The sequence below is a fragment of the Pongo pygmaeus genome, chromosome 15 (genome assembly GCF_028885625.2).
Source record: "Pongo pygmaeus isolate AG05252 chromosome 15, NHGRI_mPonPyg2-v2.0_pri, whole genome shotgun sequence".
Taxonomy (NCBI): Eukaryota; Metazoa; Chordata; class Mammalia; order Primates; family Hominidae; genus Pongo; species Pongo pygmaeus.
Window position 1 is genome coordinate 20993809 of NC_072388.2, and position 18572 is coordinate 21012380.

The window sequence follows — 18572 nt, forward strand, 5'->3', positions numbered from 1 at the left end:
GGTGTCAGTCTTCCTAAGATTCAGATACATGGTCCAGGAGGTTACCCCCACTGGAAAGGCTGATGTGGGAAGAATCATCTGGGTGTTGCATGTTCTGCCAAGAGTGGGGTTCTGAGGTCTCCATGGTTCTGACTGCATTCCAGAGATGGGTTGAAGAGGGGCCTGTACCTCCCAACGCCAGCTTGTGTAGGAAAGCCCTACATAAGGGCTCAGCCCTCAGTCACTGTGGGGTAGGTAGCTGTTTAATAACACACACCATATACTTCCCACAAACCTGGAGGCTCCACAGGACCTGAAAAGCTTTTCATTTTATTGATCATGAATCTGAGGGCAAAAGACCTTTGTTTTCATTACAATACTGAGCACTAGACTTCTATTCTGCTACAGAAGTGCATCCCTAGGATTTCTGGAGCTTCCTACCTGACCTAATTTCTGTCCACCTTCCTCTATTCCTTCCTTTGCTTTCTTCTCCCTTCCTCCTCGCACTACCTCCGTCCTCTCTCACTGACCAAATGCAATTCTTGGATCTTAGATTTCGCTGATAGTCTAGTTTTCTGTCTCCCACACTTTTCCTGCTTCTGTTGTGCTGCTTTTCCAGATCTGTCTAGTTCCCAACTCATCTGTTTCCCTTTCTCACGGTCAGCTTTATCCTGCCCTGTCCCTTCCCTACATACCTCCACCTTTTGTTCTGAGTCCAGTAAGTCCCTAAAGGAGATTATACTCTTTAAGAATTGCCTCCTTTTTCAGTGTAGAGGTGGAACTAAACCCCAGAGTCCCAACTCCCAATCCCTTCTTTTACAATAATTTCACCCAACTTGATTTGCTTTCCCCCAGATCCCACGGCCTTGTACCCTTTTCCTCCCAGCGAGTTCCAATTAAAGGTACAGCCACATTACAAATGACAATAAAGGAATCACCTTTGTCTTTTGTACAAAGGTTGGAGCCACAGATCCAGTATGGTTGTGGGGTTTGTTGTTGGTAGTTGGGTTATAGTTTGGATTTTTTTAGCAGCAGAGGGAGGGACATAGACAGTTGTCTACAGGGCCCAGAAGATAACCCCCTATTAGTAAACTGGCCCCTTCTCCCTCTGCAGGTCTCATGGGCATGGAAGAAGACCCCACCACCATCCCACACTCTGAGCTCCTCGTTGCCCCTAGCCACATAGCCCCCAATAATTCCCACCCTGAGGTGAGACAAATGCTGAATACCAGAGTAATCAAGCCACTCAGAATATGCTTATGGGGACAAAGTCTCCCACATCCCGTCCCCTAGATCCCCCTACAGCCCCCTGCTGTCCACCGTGGCCTCAACCCCTGCAGATGGCAGCCTGCACCACAAAAAGGCAACCTAGAGGGGTTTGTTTTTTTTTTTCCTTCCAGTTCTTGGTTGTAATTGGATTCAGGCTAAAACAACCACGTCCCCAACCAGGAAAGGAGGGCACTGGGGCGGGGACGGAGGAGAGGCTGTGGGAGAAGGGAGGGACCAGAGGAGAGAGCGAGAGAGGGATCCAGACCCCAGTTCGCCGACTAAGCAGAAGAAAGATCAAAAACCGGAAAAGAGGAGAAGAGCAAACAGGCACTTTGAGGAACAATCCCTTTAACTCCAAGCCGACAGCGGTCTAGGAATTCAAGTTCAGTGCCTACCGAAGACAAAGGCGCCCCGAGGGAGTGGCGGTGCGACCCCAGGGCGTGGGCCCGGCCGCGGAGCCCACACTGCCCGGCTGACCCGGTGGTCTCGGACCATGTCTCCCGCCCCAAGACCCTCCCGTTGTCTCCTGCTCCCCCTGCTCACGCTCGGCACCGCGCTCGCCTCCCTCGGCTCGGCCCAAAGCAGCAGCTTCAGCCCCGAAGTAAGTGAGCTCCCCGGCCCTTCCCGGAGTCGCGCCCGCCGGGAGGCGAGCCCGGGGGTCTCCAAGGGGACAGCCTCTATTCGGAGAGGAGGGCTTTTGGGATCTCGGCTGCTCAGGCCTGCAGGATTCCCCCTCCCATTCTTTTTCCTCTTCGTCTCCAAACTTCCAGATCGATCCAACTTTTGCCCGCTTCCAACCAGCTGCCCCCACCCCCTGCGCCGCCGACTCTCTTTCCCATTCCTTCTTTTTTCCCAGTCCTTGGAAGAACTTTACAACTGGGGCGAATTCCCCCTTCCCCAATTCCCTTGGGCTCTGCGCTCAGCTCTGGAACCGCCTGATAAACATTTGGACTCCGCTCAAACCCCGCGCTGTCCCGGCTCCTCGTCATGCGCGAGAGTTTGTTGTTTCTTCGATTTCCCAGCTCTCCAGCGCTCTCCCGCCGGCGCGCCCTCCGATGGGCGCTTCGGCCTCCCCGGGTGGCCCAGGCCCTCAGCGGACGCGTCTGCGGCCAGGTGGGGGTCGAGGGTGGACGGCCGAGCGTCCAGGGCCACAGCCCCCGTCTCCCCGAGAGGACCCCGCTGTGTCCCTACCCGCATCCCTGGCGTCGAGGGTCGCAGCGCCGGCGCGCTGGCCGCGTTTCCGTACACACAAAGCTCTCCTTGTGAGCCGGGCGATCGGCCGGGTCGCTGCCTCCCCCTATCCCCCACCCGCGTCGGCGCCTTCAGGCCCTTTTTGTTGTTAATTGTTTTTCTGTGTTAATTGCAGGGAGCCTGGGGGCGTCGCTTGGGGAATGGGGAGAGGGTCTGGTCCCGGGTGCCCTCACACGTCGCGGCTGGCTCGGGCGCCCCCCACCCCCACCCCGGCCCAGACGGTGGCCCACCGGGCCCCAGAGGAAGCTGCGTGGGAGTTGTCTGAGGAGGTTTTTCCTCTCTCTCTCTTATTTTGGGGTGAAGGTGGGAGACGGATTTAATGAGCTTCTTATTTTGGGCCATCTCAACCCACTCAGCCTGGCAAGGGCCTGGGTGCGGTCGGGAGGGACCAGGAAGGGCCCTAGAAGGGGGATGGGATCTGGGTTTAGCTTCTCCGCCCTGGTCCCACCCCGGAGAAAACTCTTTGGAAAGAATACTGTCTTCTCTCTCCGTCCCTGAAAGGGTCTGGGGCCGACTGGAAAAGTATGGCCCCAGGAATGGGGGTGGAAGACGAAACGTGGAGTGCTCAGAGATCAGGGAGAGTAAAAACCTGCCCTGGTGCTGGAGGCTGAGCCTGACTGTCCGGGAGGAGTCGTCCTCTTCCCAGGCCTAGAGTCCTCCTCTGAGACCTGAAAGGGAGCGCCCCTAACAAAACGAGCCTGAGCATCTGGGGAGCTGCCCACCGCCAACTTCACTGCCTTGCCTTTTTTCCCTCCCCTGCTCTGCTGGGTCCGCCAGGGGAGGGGCGGCTGCCCTGGCTCGGTTTTAATTGGGTCATGGGCGGTCCCAGTGCCAGAACCACCATTTGCTTCTGGGCCCTAGAAGGGAGGGAGGAGCAGCCCCAGAGGCTAGGATACAGGGCCTACTGCAGAGCTGGAGGTCCCCCACCCTCCCCTGGACCCCTAAGCCAAGGTGGGAGGTGTTCGTTGACTTTCTCCTAGGGGATACCTTGCATCTCTCATTCGCAAAGACAAAGCCAGCCAACTGAGTTCTTTGACCCAACATAGTTGCTTTTTTCTCCAGGCCAGTGTGGAGGGAAAGCTGGGGTGGTGCAGGCCTCATGCAGCTGGGTCCCTCCCACCAGGCCTCCAGAGTCCTGCACCAGCTCCAGGACAGCCCTCTCCTCCCCATGGCCTGTCTGGCGCTGGGCCCTTCCTCCCACCCAGCCGCAGACACAAGAGTCCTCTCTTCTGTGGTTTCGACCTCATAGTCTCTTTGAGGAGAGAAACTTGCCTAGGCCTGGGGGGAGGAGAGGGATGGGGGCACTTCCTTTCCAGGCCTTGCGGCTCTCTTCACTCCAGGGGAGTCCTTCACTTGACTGAGCCTTCATTTTTCTCCCGAGGGTATGGGGTGGAGGTTGTGGGTGTGAATATTTAGACCCGCCTAGCTTCTTGAACGACTCCAGAGGGGATTTCCCCCAGAGCTCCGGGGTGTGGATTCTCCCCATCTCTGTGCTGCCCTTCCTTCTGTCGTTCTGCTCTAGGCGAATTCTCTCAGCTTTGCTTTCTGAGGGTTGAGGGGGCCTGGCCTCAGTCCTCCTGCCTTCCAGCGTCAGTAGACCAGTCCCATCCTTCCCCAAGTCCTGAAGCAGCTGCTCCTCAACCAAGGGTCATAAGCCTGGGGTGTGTTTATCCTACAGGTAGGCTAGGGGCAAAAGACATTTCCTGCATAGTTAGGCACAGGCCACAGCAGGCCTCCCCAGGCACTAGCTGTGCCATCAGCCAGAACAGGTCAGGGCAAGCCTGCAGCTCCCTGAGAGCAGCCCCGGACTGGTGTGCCCTGCTTGGCTCCCTCTGGTATACCAAAGGTTAAATGTCACTCCTTCCTCTACCCCTGAGGAGGGGCTCTCAGAGCCTCAGAGCTAGGTGGTGCTAGGGTTGTTCTAGCCAAGACTGTTGGCTGGGAAAAGGCTGGGTTGTTTACATCTCGGGTTCTAGCTCGCATCAGCCTTGGGGGATCACTTCCCAGAACCATGTTGCAATTCTTGCCCCTGTGGGCTCAGGTCCCCAGTCAGCTGCTCTTGAGTCACCCCCAATCCCCACGCAAGACTACTGCCCCATCACCAGGACCTGAGCCCAGAGGTGAAGGGCCACGTGGCAATCCATCCTGTTGGCCTTGGCTAGGAGATGCGGCGCCCAACAGCAGCCTCCCCCATCTCCCCTCCAAGGTCCCGTCCTGGGCAACCTACAGTCCCTTCCCGAACTCCCTAAGAAAGCAAAGCTGGAGCAGGGACTAGAGCTATCTGGGTGGTGTCTTCTCCCCATAAAAGAATCCAAGCATCTTCATATTTCATATATAACTTGGCTTGTTTTACTTTTTTTTTTTTTTTTTGAGACATAGTCTGGCTCTGTCACCCAGGCTGAGTGCAGTGGCGCGATCTTGGCTAACTGCAACCTTGGCCTCCCAGGTTCAGCAATTCTCCTACCACAGCTTCCCGAGTAGCTGGGATTACAGGTGCCCACCACCATGAGCGGCTAATTTTTGTATTTTTAGTAGAGACAGGGTTTCACCATGTTGGCTAGGCTGGTCTCGAACTCCTGACCTCAGGTGATCTGCCCGCCTCAGCCTCCCAAACTGTTGGGATTACAGGCGTCAGCCACCACGCCCAGCCTGGCTTGTTTTACTTTGAGGCTTTAAGAAAATACTCCATTGTTCTTACAGTAAAGGCTGACTTTCTCCTCAACAGGGCTTTGCAGTGTGTGTACCTTTTAATCAAACACCAAAAACCTAACATTAATTTAAGGCAATATGCCAGCCTTTATATTATGACCAATTCACAACATACCTGAAATAAAATGCAGTCACCAAGTCTCCTCCTCCACCCCTATCTCCCACTTCCTCTGTTGAGAATCTTTTTTTTTTTGAGACGGAGTCTCGTTCTGTCGCCCAGGCTGGAGTGCAGTGGCGCAATCTCAGCTCGCTGCAAGCTCCGCCTCCTGGGTTCAAACCATTCTTCTGCCTCAGCCTCCCGAGTACCTGGGACTACAAGCGCCCGCCACCACACCCAGCTAATTTTTTTTGTATTTTTAGTAGAGACGGGGTTTCACCGTGTTAGCCAGGATGGTCTCAATCTCCTGACCTCGTGATCTGCCTGCCTCGGCCTCCCAAAGTGCTGGGATTACAGGTGTGAGCCACCGCGCCCGGCCTCTGCTGAGAATCTTAAATAGGCCTTTAGGTTCCAAGCCATAGGTCAGATGCTGCTTGGATAAGGACAGCAGCAAGATCCTGGCTTCAGCTGGATCATACCTCTTACCACATCCTAGTTTCCCCTTGTAGCAGCCAGCCTTAGCTCTAGCTCTTTTTTGTGCCCTCCTTTCTAAAAAGATCTCAGCTGTGAGGGTCCTGGGGACATGGCACTCCCATCCCAGGAGGGCCTCAGGTCAAGCCCAATAGTAGAGCTCACTCAGCCTGTCAACACCCCTCCCCACCCATCATGGGCATAGCCCATTCCCAGGTGGAACATGCTATATTTGCAAGAACACTGACATGGGGGAGAAAAGTGCTAGAAGGAATCACAGCTCTGAGAAGACATCTCAGAACCCCATTAAACCACCAGGGCTCTCTCTCATTTTCAAGAGAGCTACAGCCAAGAGCCTGTTTGGGCCCATAGCCCCGAGGGGACAAGCCCTACTGGGGCCTGGGCCAGAGATCGGGTCTAGCCTGGGAGTTCCTCCAGACCTGCTGCCGGAGCCAAGCTGGGAACCCACTGCCCTTTCCTTACCAAGCCAAGGCTGTATGCTGGGCATTGTGGGGGAGGTAGAGGCACCCCATGGGCCAGGTAGGGACACTCTAAGCCATACCCCTTTCCCTACAGGCCTGGCTACAGCAATATGGCTACCTGCCTCCCGGGGACCTACGTACCCACACACAGCGCTCACCCCAGTCACTCTCAGCGGCCATCGCTGCCATGCAGAAGTTTTACGGCTTGCGAGTAACAGGCAAAGCTGATGCAGACACCATGAAGTAAGTGCTAGACCCTGGCAGGAGTTCTGCCTAGCACCCACTGACAATGCCACCGCCAGAGATGTTCCTACCTGAATGCCTGGCTTGTGCACCCCACCCCCCATATCTCATCCCCACGTGCTGATCCTGACCCTCTCATGTTCACCCTGACCTCATAACCTTGGCCTTTCCCCACATTGACACACAGCAAGTCTCACCCAACACTGATGGTGGAGACCTTTCTCTTTCATACACTGCACTGATCCCAATCCTCACACCCAAACCCACTCCAGGGCCATGAGGCGCCCCCGATGTGGTGTTCCAGACAAGTTTGGGGCTGAGATCAAGGCCAATGTTCGAAGGAAGCGCTACGCCATCCAGGGTCTCAAATGGCAACATAATGAAATCACTTTCTGGTGAGTCCAACAGGCAAGCAACCTTTCTCACATCTGGTTATTATTCCCTACCCATTGTGCTTATGCAGGGACTCAGAGACCTCCTGCCCCACTCCCCTCAGTTCCTGGGAAGCATCCCTGGGAGTGGGGAGGAAAATGGCTCTCATCCTCGAGAGAGGTGTAGCCATCAAGGGTGCACCCCAGTGCCAGAGAGCCAAAGGCTGAGGATCCCTTGTTCTTGAGACAGAGGCGTCGTGCATGAGGTAGCAGGAAGAGTTGGGTCAGGCAGAGGTGGCTGGGCAGCACAGTCAGACCTGGGAGAGTGCAGGAAAGGAGAATGTTGCCCCTCTTTATCCTAACACACCCCATCCTCTCCCCACGTGGCTGGACCTCAGCATCCAGAATTACACCCCCAAGGTGGGCGAGTATGCCACATACGAGGCCATTCGCAAGGCGTTCCGCGTGTGGGAGAGCGCCACACCACTGCGCTTCCGCGAGGTGCCCTATGCCTACATCCGTGAGGGCCATGAGAAGCAGGCCGACGTCATGATCTTCTTTGCCGAGGGCTTCCATGGCGACAGCACGCCCTTCGATGGTGAGGGCGGCTTCCTGGCCCATGCCTACTTCCCAGGCCCCAACATTGGAGGGGACACCCACTTTGACTCTGCCGAGCCTTGGACTGTCGGGAATGAGGATCTGAATGGTGAGCCAAGTATCCCTGGGACTTACTCTGGAAAAAGCCAACAGTCATTTGTAGGGGTGGTTCCCCTCCGTCCTTCCAAAATCTCGGGGCTAGAAGGGACCACAAAGACCTTCTGGTCTAACTGCTGACAAAAGCAGGAGTCCTGTTTGAGCCATTTACATCTGGTCCCCCCTCTCACCCACTGACTGGCTTTCCAGTCAAAGACTTCAAAGCATCCTTATCGCCCACTTTTCCAGACCGATGTCATGTCTAGCTCCCGGGAGAAACTGGGGACTAGAGAGGGCCTTGGCTTCCCCTAACACAGGTCTTCCCGGGATGGGGGTCCTGCTTCCAAGCACTCTCTCACCTCCACCCAGAGGAGCTTGCTGACTGGCTTTGTGCCTAAATGCCAGATAAAAAGCTGGACCTCAGAATTTGGTCACTTTGGATTGAAAACACGGGCAGCAGGCTTGGAGGTGAAACCAAAGCTGCTGGTGGGGAAGCAGGGAGGCTGAGGGAAGGGACTCAGGCTGCTATCGTCACTGTCCCCATCCTTCCAGGAAATGACATCTTCCTGGTGGCTGTGCACGAGCTGGGCCATGCCCTGGGGCTCGAGCATTCCAGTGACCCCTCGGCCATCATGGCGCCCTTTTACCAGTGGATGGACACGGAGAACTTCGTGCTGCCCGAGGATGACCGCCGGGGCATCCAGCAACTTTATGGCGAGTAGTCTATACCCATGCCTGCTCCCTCCTCTGCTGCTTGTTCTCTCCTGGTCTACGCATTTCCCCTCTTTTATGCCTTGCAGTCTCCACACCGCCCCCTGCCAACCTGACCCTGCCTCTGTCAGCTCCACTTTTGAGCCCATCTTTTATGTCACCTCCCAGTTGGTTGCTTCAGCCTCCCCTAGAAGCCCATCCACACCTTTCCAAGGGTATTGTCTGCCCATCTGTCTGTCCTTCCCTCCCCTCTCTCCTCCTAAGTCTGAAATGCCCCTCGTGTTTTCTGCCCCAGGGAGTGAGTCAGGGTTCCCCACCAAGATGCCCCCTCAACCCAGGACTACCTCCCGGCCTTCTGTTCCTGATAAGCCCAAAAACCCCACCTATGGGCCCAACATCTGTGACGGGAACTTCGACACTGTGGCCATGCTCCGAGGGGAGATGTTTGTCTTCAAGGTGAGAAGAAGTGGGCTGGTTTGAAAGACAAAAGGGCTCTATGGGCTGGGCATGGTGGCTCATGCCTGTAATCCTAGCACTTTGAGAAGCCAAGGCAGGCGGATCACCTGAGGTCTGGAGTTCGAGAGCAGGCTAGCCAACATAGTGAAACCCCATCTCTACTAAAAATACAAAAAATTAGCCGAGTGTGGTGGTTGGCACCTATAATCCCAGCTACTTGGGAGGCTAAGGGAGGAGAATCGCGTGAACCTGGGAGGCGGAGGTTGCAGTGAGCCGAGATAGGGCCATTGCACTCCAGCCTGGACAACAGTGCAAGACTCCATCTCAAAAAAAGAGGCGGGGGGGACTCTGCGGTAGGGCGGCTGGGTGGAAGTGACAACAGCTGGACTAAAAACTAAAATTGAGGAACAAACAGCAGTGGGGGAGCTTTGGGGACTGAGCCAGAGACCTAGGCCGCAAGACATAATGGACTCTTCCTGCATTGACTGGCTTCCAGGAGCGCTGGTTCTGGCGGGTGAGGAATAACCAAGTGATGGATGGATACCCAATGCCCATTGGCCAGTTCTGGCGGGGCCTGCCTGCGTCCATCAACACTGCCTACGAGAGGAAGGATGGCAAATTCGTCTTCTTCAAAGGTAACCAGGCACTCCACTTTAGTCTTTGGGAGTGAGGAGGGTCTCCCTAGAGGTGCTGATTTCCTCTGAAGTCCCTAGAGCCTAAGTTGAACCCAGACGTTGCCCTCCTGTCCTCCCCAGGAGACAAGCATTGGGTGTTTGATGAGGCGTCCCTGGAACCTGGCTACCCCAAGCACATTAAGGAGCTGGGCCGAGGGCTGCCTACCGACAAGATTGATGCTGCTCTCTTCTGGATGCCCAATGGAAAGACCTACTTCTTCCGTGGAAACAAGTAATACCTCAATCCCTTAATCCCAGGCCTCCCTCAGAAACCACCACCACCCCAAATTCCCTCAGTTCTGGAGAAAGACCCACTTTACCCCCAAGATGCTTCCCTGGAGAAGGAGCTAGCTGAGCCTCTGCTGTTGCCTAGAAATGGGCAGCCTCCTTTGGACACTGTGTGAGTGGGATGTGACCGGGTCATTCCAGACCTGGTCATTTGGCACCTCCTGCCCCCAGCACTGTGCCTCCACCCCAGCAGCCAGGCACTGTCATTAGGGCTACTGGTGGCTCCTTGCAGCCTGGGCCCTCCCTTCCACCCCCACCTTCCGCCGCTTTCAGCAGCAGGCCCTTATTACTCAAAACCCCCGTCCCCGCCCTGTCCACAGCTATCCTTTGCCCACTGGTGGATTCGATCCGGGTCTCGCACCCTCTGGGACATGCCCAGTGTCCGCCACTTCCCTTCCTTTCCCCTTCCCCAGGTACTACCGTTTCAACGAAGAGCTCAGGGCAGTGGATAGCGAGTACCCCAAGAACATCAAAGTCTGGGAAGGGATCCCTGAGTCTCCCAGAGGGTCATTCATGGGCAGCGATGAAGGTGAGAGGGGTAAGGGAAGGTGTCACTGAGAGAAGGGTGGGAATAGGGAGTTGAGGAAGAGTGGGAGGGAAGCCTGAGGGAGTGTGGTGTGGAAAACAATGGCGATGATAATACCACATACCAGGCGCTGGGCTAGGTGCTTCCACACATGGTGCCCATTCATCCCCACCACCTTCCAACCTGGTACTATAAGCACCCCCATTATACAGCTGAGGAAGCTGATGCTGGGGAAGGTGGAGGGAAGCTCAGCTGCCCTCACATTAACAGAGCTTCCCTCGCTCCTCTCCTCTCCTCTCCTCTCTTTGGGTCTTCCCTTCCTTACCACCTTCTGATTCACCCCCTGCAGTCTTCACTTACTTCTACAAGGGGAACAAATACTGGAAATTCAACAACCAGAAGCTGAAGGTAGAACCGGGCTACCCCAAGTCAGCCCTGCGGGACTGGATGGGCTGCCCATCGGGAGGCCGGCCGGATGAGGGGACTGAGGAGGAGACGGAGGTGATCATCATTGAGGTGGACGAGGAGGGCGGCGGGGCGGTGAGCACGGCTGCCGTGGTGCTGCCCGTGCTGCTGCTGCTCCTGGTGCTGGCGGTGGGCCTTGCAGTCTTCTTCTTCAGACGCCATGGGACCCCCAGGCGACTGCTCTACTGCCAGCGTTCCCTGCTGGACAAGGTCTGACGCCCACCGCCGGCCCGCCCACTCCTACCACAAGGACTTTGCCTCTGAAGGCCAGTGGCAGCAGGTGGTGGTGGGTGGGCTGCTCCCATCGTCCCGAGCCCCCTCCCCGCAGCCTCCTTGCTTCTCTCTGTCCCCTGGGTGGCCTCCTTCACCCTGACCGCCTCCCTCACCCCTGCCCCGGCATTGCATCTTCCCTAGATGGGTCCCCTGAGGGCTGAGTGGGAGGGTGGCCCTTTCCAGCTTCTGCCCCTCAGGGGAACCCTGTAGCTTTGTGTCTGTCCAGCCCCATCTGAATGTGTTGGGGGCTCTGCACTTGAAGGCAGGACCCTCAGACCTCGCTGGTAAAGGTCACATGGGGTCATCTGCTCCTTTTCCATCCCCTGACATACCTTAACCTCTGAACTCTGACCTCAGGAGGCTCTGGGCACTCCAGCCCTGAAAGCCCCAGGTGTACCCAATTGGCAGCCTCTCACTACTCTTTCTGGCTAAAAGGAATCTAATCTTGCTGGGGGTAGAGACCCTGAGACTGTGTGAGGGGGTGGGGACTGCCAAGCCACCCTAAGACCTTGGGAGGAAAACTCAGAGAGGGTCTTCGTTGCTTAGTCAGTCAAGTTCCTCGGAGATCTGCCTCTGCCTCACCTACCCCAGGGAACTTCCGAGGAAGGAGCCTGAGCCACTGGGGACTAAATGGGCAGAAGAAACCCTTAGCAGCCCTGTGCCTCTCGGATGTTAGCCTTAGATGGGGCTTTCACAGTTAGAAGAGCTGAAACCAGGGGTGCAGCTGTCAGGTAGAGTGGGGCCAGCGGGAGAGGCCCGGGTCACAGCCCTGGGGGTGAGCCTGAAGGCCACACAGAAAGAACCTTGCCCAAACTCAGGCAACTGGGGCTGAGGCCCAAAGGCAGAACAGCCAGAGGGGGCAGGATGGGACCAAAAAGGAAAATGAGGACGTGCAGCAGCATTGGAAGGCTGGGGCCGGGCAGGCCAGGCCAGGCCAAGCAGGGGGCCACAGGGTGGGCTGTGGCGCTCTCAGGAAGGGCCCTGAGGAAGGCACGCTTGCTCCTCTTGGTCCCTGTCCTTACTGCCCAGGCGGCGTGGAGGGGAAGGGTGGGGCAGCCCAGAGAAAGGAGCAGAGAAGGCACACAAACGAGGAACGAGGGGCTTCATGAGAGGCCGCAGGGCCTGGCTGGCCACGCTGTCCCGACCTGCTCACCATCTCAGTGAGGGGCAGGAGCTGAGGCTCACTTAGGCTGGGTCCACGCTTCTCTGGTGCCGGCACCCCTCAAGTCTGTCCCGCCAGTGGCCTGCCCTCTCGCTCCCCCGCCCAGCCCACCCATGGAAGTCTCCTTGGGCCACCAAAGGGGGTGGCCATGGTACCGGGGACTTGGGAGAGTGAGACCCAGTGGAGGGAGCAAGAGGAGAGGGATGTCGGGGGGGTGGGGCATGGGGTAGGGGAAATGGGGTGAACGGTGCTGGCAGTTCGGCTAGATTTCTGTCTTGTTCGTTTTTTTGTTTTGTTTAATGTATATTTTTATTATAATTATTATATATGAATTCCATTCAAATCGTTCCTTTTTGTTAACAAGGGGCATGGGGAGGGGTGGGGGTGGGGGGGCAGAGGCGTCTGACCCCAGGAACCTGCAGGGCGGGGCTGGGTCGGTGCCCTCTAAGGACAATTTTGACCTTGTTCAACCTTTCCACAAAGAATAAATTGTGTTTCACATTCCTTGTGTGGCTGAGCTCTGTAGAGGGTGATGGGCTGTGGGTGAGAGGAGCTGGATGAGGGGAGGGCACACGTCATGAGCAGCGTTTTCCATGAGGTGGGGCTTTGGCATTTTTCATAAAGGAGTATGTTTATTCTTAGTGGACTAAAGGGATTCAGGGGCCAGAGCTGGGGAGCAGGGCATACCCATAGGGGGCAGCGGGGTGGCTGACAGAGCTCAGCTGCTCTCCCACCACCTGGCTTAAAAGGCTGCCTTGAGACCCAAGGCTCAGAGACAAGAGGAAGTGGTCAAGCTGAGGCCACTTGGAAAATCTTCCTAAATTGCATTACCCTGTCCTGTGATCCACCCGCAGACCCTCAGTTTCCTCATGCCTCTCTGCCTGAGGCAGGGGGATTCCCATGATCCTATTCAGCCTTGGGCTCACTGGCTTTATCCGAGCCCTCAGGACCTAAGAAGCCTCTTCCAGGCCTGGGGCTCTGCTGCTAAGACAGAAGGAAACAAGGGAGAAAGAGAGATAGGTGTTGCTGCGGGGCCTATTAGGAGCAGCCTGTCTCTGGCCAAACAGAGATCTCATCCCAATTGTCCGGAGGAACCAGGATGGTCAGGTTGGAAGGGCAGAATAACAAGGCTTTGCCTCCTCTTTCCTTAGAAACTCCTGCCCCAGACAGGGTTCCCAGGCTATCCACCCACCCTTCCTCTGAAACCAGCCTGGAGGGAGGAATCAGCTCAGTGCTGAGTCAGCTCAGCTGGAGGAGAGCAGCCCCTTTTTTTCACCCCCCTTCCCTTCCTGCCTCCACCCAGCCCAGACTCCCTCCACCGCCTGCCTTGCAGAGTCCTGGCCCCATCTATGCCAGTCAGTCTATCCAGCTGCTATTCAGGGCTGGTTAGTGTGATTGCTTTGGCAGAAGGGGTACCCCACCTTCCTGCCTGCCAGGAACCCTGACCCTACGCCTGGCCTCCTGCGCCTCCCCTGCCAACAGCTGTTTGGCAGTCTGTGTGTCGCAGTGGAATTGGACACCACCTCGCCACCACCCTTACTGGAGGGGATGGGGACCTTGATAAGGTGGCACGGGAAGTCAGGGGCATCTGAGGGTGGTAGGGTCTGTGCGGGTGGCAAGGAACTCAAAGATGAGCTCATGGCCCCTTTGTGTTTTTGTGGTCCACATCTGGAGGCAATTACAGATGTTATCCAGTGGGAGTTTTGCAAAACACAGCTGGAGCCAGTGGAGGAGCCTGGGGAGGGGGGACTGCCAGAGAGAAGAGGAGGGGGAGCCTAGGGCTCCCGCGCTGGAGTGCGGTTTCCCCATCACGAGGAAATTGTTTGGCCCTGATTCTGGAATCACAAGATGCTCTCTGGAGCCAAGGGGGAGAGATGGGAATGGAGGACCAGAGACAAAGGGGGAAGAGGTAGAAGATGGGCTTATAAAACCCCCCACTGCTAAATTTGACTGGTTTAAAAAAATACAATTAAAATTAAAACAAGCTTCACAAGCAGAGAGAATTTCAGGGTGGAGGCGGCAGGGTCCCGTGCTTCTGACGTGCCTGGGCCTGCCTGATCCACCCCAGTGAGGCTGCCCGGGGACCCTGGGAGGTGCCTTAGTGATCACAAGTTCCCGCTGAGTGAACCGCCAGGTCAGGCTGGGGTGAGGGGAGAGCAGAGGGCCCTGTGGCTTCCGAAAGACCTGCAAACTCGGCTTTCACTGGCCCTACCCCGATTTGTCCATTGGGCCTGACCCAGTTTCTATGGTTCCAAGTTCCTTTATTCGAAAGCAGCACATGTGAGTTGGAGCAGCCAGGAGGGAGCCAAGGGGAATCTTCAAGGAGGTTTGGGCAGAACCCAGGAAAGTTGGTGCTAAGGAGACGCTGGACTGGGGGCAAGGGCCGAGGAGGAGCAGCACTCTGCCCACGACTGCACCCCACACATCTGGAGGGGGGCCACGGACTCCCTTGTCATCACCTCCCCTTCTCCAGGGCTCCTGGCACCAGCTGGGCCCATGACTCCAGGGCTGCCAGCCAGGCGCTGGGTCAGCGGGAAGGGAAGGGAAGATCTAAGAGGAGCTAGGTCCTCTAGAGGAGAGAGGACTGGGCAGAGAGGCACCCCCACACCCCTCCAGACCCCAAAACACAATCTGGCTAGCTCTGCCAGTCCTTCACTGTCCCTCCCCCAGGGCCCCTTCTCCCCACAATCTGACAGACTTTCCAGTGGTCTCTTCCCGCTCTGTATCCCTCCTTCCCTTCCAGCAATGGTGAAACTAACATTTGCTGAGGTCCTTACAACACACAGTGACACAGGCACCAATATTGTCCCCATTTAACAAATAAGGGAACTGAGGCCCAGAAAGATAAATGACTTGGTCAAGGTCACAGGTTGTTAGTCTAAATTTAAAACCCAGATCTTTCCAATTTACTTATTTATTTTTCTATACTGGCAGATCCTGGCAATCTCTTGGTGTCTCTTCCAGCATGGACCCTCGGTAGCTGGGCGTTTTCATGGCAGTGTGTGTTCTGGGGATCTGTCAGCACATATGTATTTGCTTATTATGGTTTTTGTTGTTGTTGTTGTTTTGAGACGGAGTTTCACTCTTGTTGCCCAGGCTGGAGTGCAATGGCACGATCTCAGCTCACCGCAACCTCTGCCTCCCGGGTTCAAGAGATTCTCCTGCCTCAGCCTCCCGAGTAGCTGGGATTACAGGCATGTGCCACCACGCCTGGCTAATTTTGTATTTTTAGTAGAGACAGGGTTTCTCCATGTTGGTCAGGCTTGTCTCGAACTTCCGACCTCAGGTGATCCGCCTGCCTCGGCCTCCCAAAGTGTTGAGATTACAGGCGTGAGCACCCGGCTGTATTTGCTTATTGTGCAGCAATATTATGGGGTATAGGAGTGCAGAGGGAAAAGGACCCCACTTTGCCAGCCCATCGCCTCCCTTCTTGGGGACAGGAGCCGCACTCTGAGGGAAGGAAGGTGGCACCAAGACTCAGAAGCCAAAGGGATGGAATGAGACAATGGCAGCAGCTAAGGGAAGGGTGGGATTGGTGAATGTTTCTGTGCAAGCGCATGGTGGGGCGGGGGGGCTTCAGGGGTGGTGCCCATTCCCAAAGGCCCCAAGGAAACCCCAGCCAAGGCTGCTCCGTCGTCCTGCAGCTCCTGTACCCATTTGCTACCTACCAACCTAAATCCGAGTACACCTCTTTTAAAAGCTCAAGCCTGTACACCTAGCCCCAGCCTTGGGGGTTTCTGCCCTCCTCTCTCAGTCTTGTGAAAGTAGGGAGACCAGAGGCCGCCTGCAAGGGGCTGGGCAGCCAGGGCCTGGAAGGGAGGCAGGCCTGACTGGCCAGAAGCCACCTTCCAAATGAGCTCACACACATATTTTCCACCCTGGCCCAGGGCCGATGGCTCAGCTCCTTCCAGGCCAGCCTTCCCCAGCCAGGCCCAGCCCCCTCTGTCTTACCCTGCCACCAGTCCTGGCCCTAGGGGCTCCAAAGCAAGATTACTGGCAGCCCCCTGGCCAGGGCAGTCACTGGCATCCCCAAGGAGCAGCCTCCTCTGCCTCCATGCTGAGGCCATTTGCCCCCAGAGTCCCTTATTCCTTTGTGACTTAGAGAAGAAGGAGACCAGCTCCCTGCCTCCAAAGACCCACACCTGGGTAGGGAGGGACGGTAGAGGTGATAGAAGAGGCGGTGGAAGTAGTGAATGGGCGGAAGGGCTTCCTTTGAGTGCCCGAAGTAGCTCATTGACTCAGGGACCAACCAGGTCTGGGAGCTGCCTCATCACGGGTCATATCCTGCTCACTCACTCAATTTCCTGCTAGGGGCACTTCCCTGACTTGGAGCAGGATGGGGTCTGGGTGAGGCAAGGCCAGGCTGACCACAAAGCTGAGAAAAAAGACTGGCGTGTCAGAAGGCCTAGTGGATTCATACACACGCAACAGGCTCCATTTCACTTTGGTTTGTCAAAGACATCACTCATTGCCCAACTTACAGAGACGTGTAGCACCAGGCCACAGAGCAGGATCAATTCCCCAAAAGGCTCTCTCACCTGCTCAGCACCTGACTCTGTGCTAGGAGTATGGCTGCCCTGACTGTATTTCCTGGATCCAGTTTTGTCCCCTGTAGTTCTGTGAGTTAGTATATTCAGACATGGCAGACAATTCTTCCCACTCTGGAGTCCAAGATGACGGTCACTGTGAGTAGATCACACAATGTTGCTCTCTCATACCAGCTGATGGTATAGTTCTGTCAAGGAATTACTATAATTCATAATACCAACCCTATCACAGCCACTGGAAAACAGGTTCTAGCCTCACTTTTCTTACAAAAGGGTAAAATAGTGCTAGACTCACAGGAGGCACTCAATAAAATTTGTTGAATTGAATTACCAGTGGTAGTTGTGATTACATAAGTATTGTATACATATGTACATATTATGGACACATAGGTAGTGAATACATGACTCAAATCATTGAGCTGAACACTTAAACTTAGTGCACTTTGTGAACATCATGGTATATATATATATATTTTTGTGTGTGTGAGACAGAGTCTCGCCCTGTCGCCCATGCTGGAGTGCAATGGTGCGATCTCGGCTCACCGCAACCTCCGCCTCCCGGGTTCAAACAATTCTCCTGCCTCAGCCTCCTGAGTAGCTGGGATTACAGGCGCCCGCCACACCTAGCTAATTTTTTTTCGCTTTTTTTTTCTTTTTTTTTTTTTTGTATTTTTAGTAGAGGCAGGGTTTCACCACGTTCACCAGGCAGATCTCAAACTCCTGATCTCGTGATCTGCCCACCCCAGTCTCCGAAAGTGCTGGGATTACAGGCGTGAGCCAATGCGCCCGGCCTTTCATGGTATATTTTACCTTATTATTTTTTTTTTAGATTAGTCAAGTGCAGTAGTGAGAAGGGGGAAAAGAATAGAACAAGGAGTTTGATCTGTAACTGTGAGCAATCAGTTGAGATAACACACTACCTTCAGACCAACCATCACGTCAATCTTTAAAAGGTTTTAAAAAAGAAAAATATATTGAGGTAAAGAGGTTCATACCCCCAGAACTCCTACTTGGTCCCCGTAGGCCCCATCCCCTCCCCCTTAGGTGTCAACTCTCCACTCCCTGCCTGCCCTTACCCTTAATCTGGGAGCGGTTGGTATCAGGTTGTGTTGACCCAACTCTTCTGGAAATACCCAGCCTTTGGCTTGCACTCCCAGCCCAGCCCAGCCCACACCTAGACTCTGACCTGGAGGGCCCAGCCAGGAGGCCTCTCTTCCCTATATTCCTCTAAGCTCTATGTCAGATTCCCCAAACTCTCCTCTGCTTTGCTGGCCTGTGCTCCAGAGGTCTCCCCACCTCCTCCCTGCACAAGATTGCATGTAGGTTCTGAGAGGAGGAAAGCTGGGTAAGGGACTTAGAGGAACACATCCCACTCTCTATGGCTGCGCCCACTCCACGTACAAGACCCGTGGGGCAGGGTTTGCAGGGTGGTAGCGCCCCCTTGTGCCGGATGTTAGTACTGCAAACCGAACCTAGGGAACTGAGAGGCAGAGGCAAAGCCAGTCCCACCAGGGCCACGGGTACTACCAGCCTGTTCCTTCCCCTGTTCCACTTTCCATGTTTCCACCCTGGACACCTGTACTTAAAGGGGTGGGACTCTGGGCGAGACCGGCAGACAAGCCACTCTTAGCTTTCCAGCTGCAGAGAGGGAAACGTCAGAGTTTCCGTCTGCTGTCCCTGTGTGGAGGTTGGTGGGCAGCCCTCACTAACTCCAGGAAAGGAGAGGGAGTGGGGGGGGGGGGCGGCGGGTGGTACAGGACAGATGGTCCGCGGGAGGAAGGAAGGTTGGCACTTCTGTGCCCTCTCCTTGGAGCGCCTCTGGGTTGTCACACTGCCCCCCTGTGGGCGCCTCAGACACGAATCACTCCAGGATGCCTGTCCCCGGGGTCCCAGGGTAAGAGTCCA

At 55.6% G+C, this 18572-nt stretch overlaps 1 protein-coding gene across 1 annotated transcript; it reads left to right on the plus strand.

Moving 5' to 3' along the window:
• Nucleotides 1-1098: 1098 nt before the first annotated feature.
• Nucleotides 1099-12621, plus strand: MMP14 (matrix metallopeptidase 14). Its single transcript, XM_063651411.1, has 11 exons — nucleotides 1099-1188; nucleotides 1380-1849; nucleotides 6353-6501; nucleotides 6774-6896; nucleotides 7271-7578; nucleotides 8118-8279; nucleotides 8572-8732; nucleotides 9229-9367; nucleotides 9488-9638; nucleotides 10108-10223; nucleotides 10570-12621. The coding sequence occupies exons 2-11, from the start codon at nucleotides 1742-1744 to the stop codon at nucleotides 10899-10901; spliced, it is 1749 nt and encodes a 582-aa protein (XP_063507481.1). The 5' UTR covers nucleotides 1099-1188; nucleotides 1380-1741; the 3' UTR covers nucleotides 10902-12621.
• Nucleotides 12622-18572: the final 5951 nt, after the last annotated feature.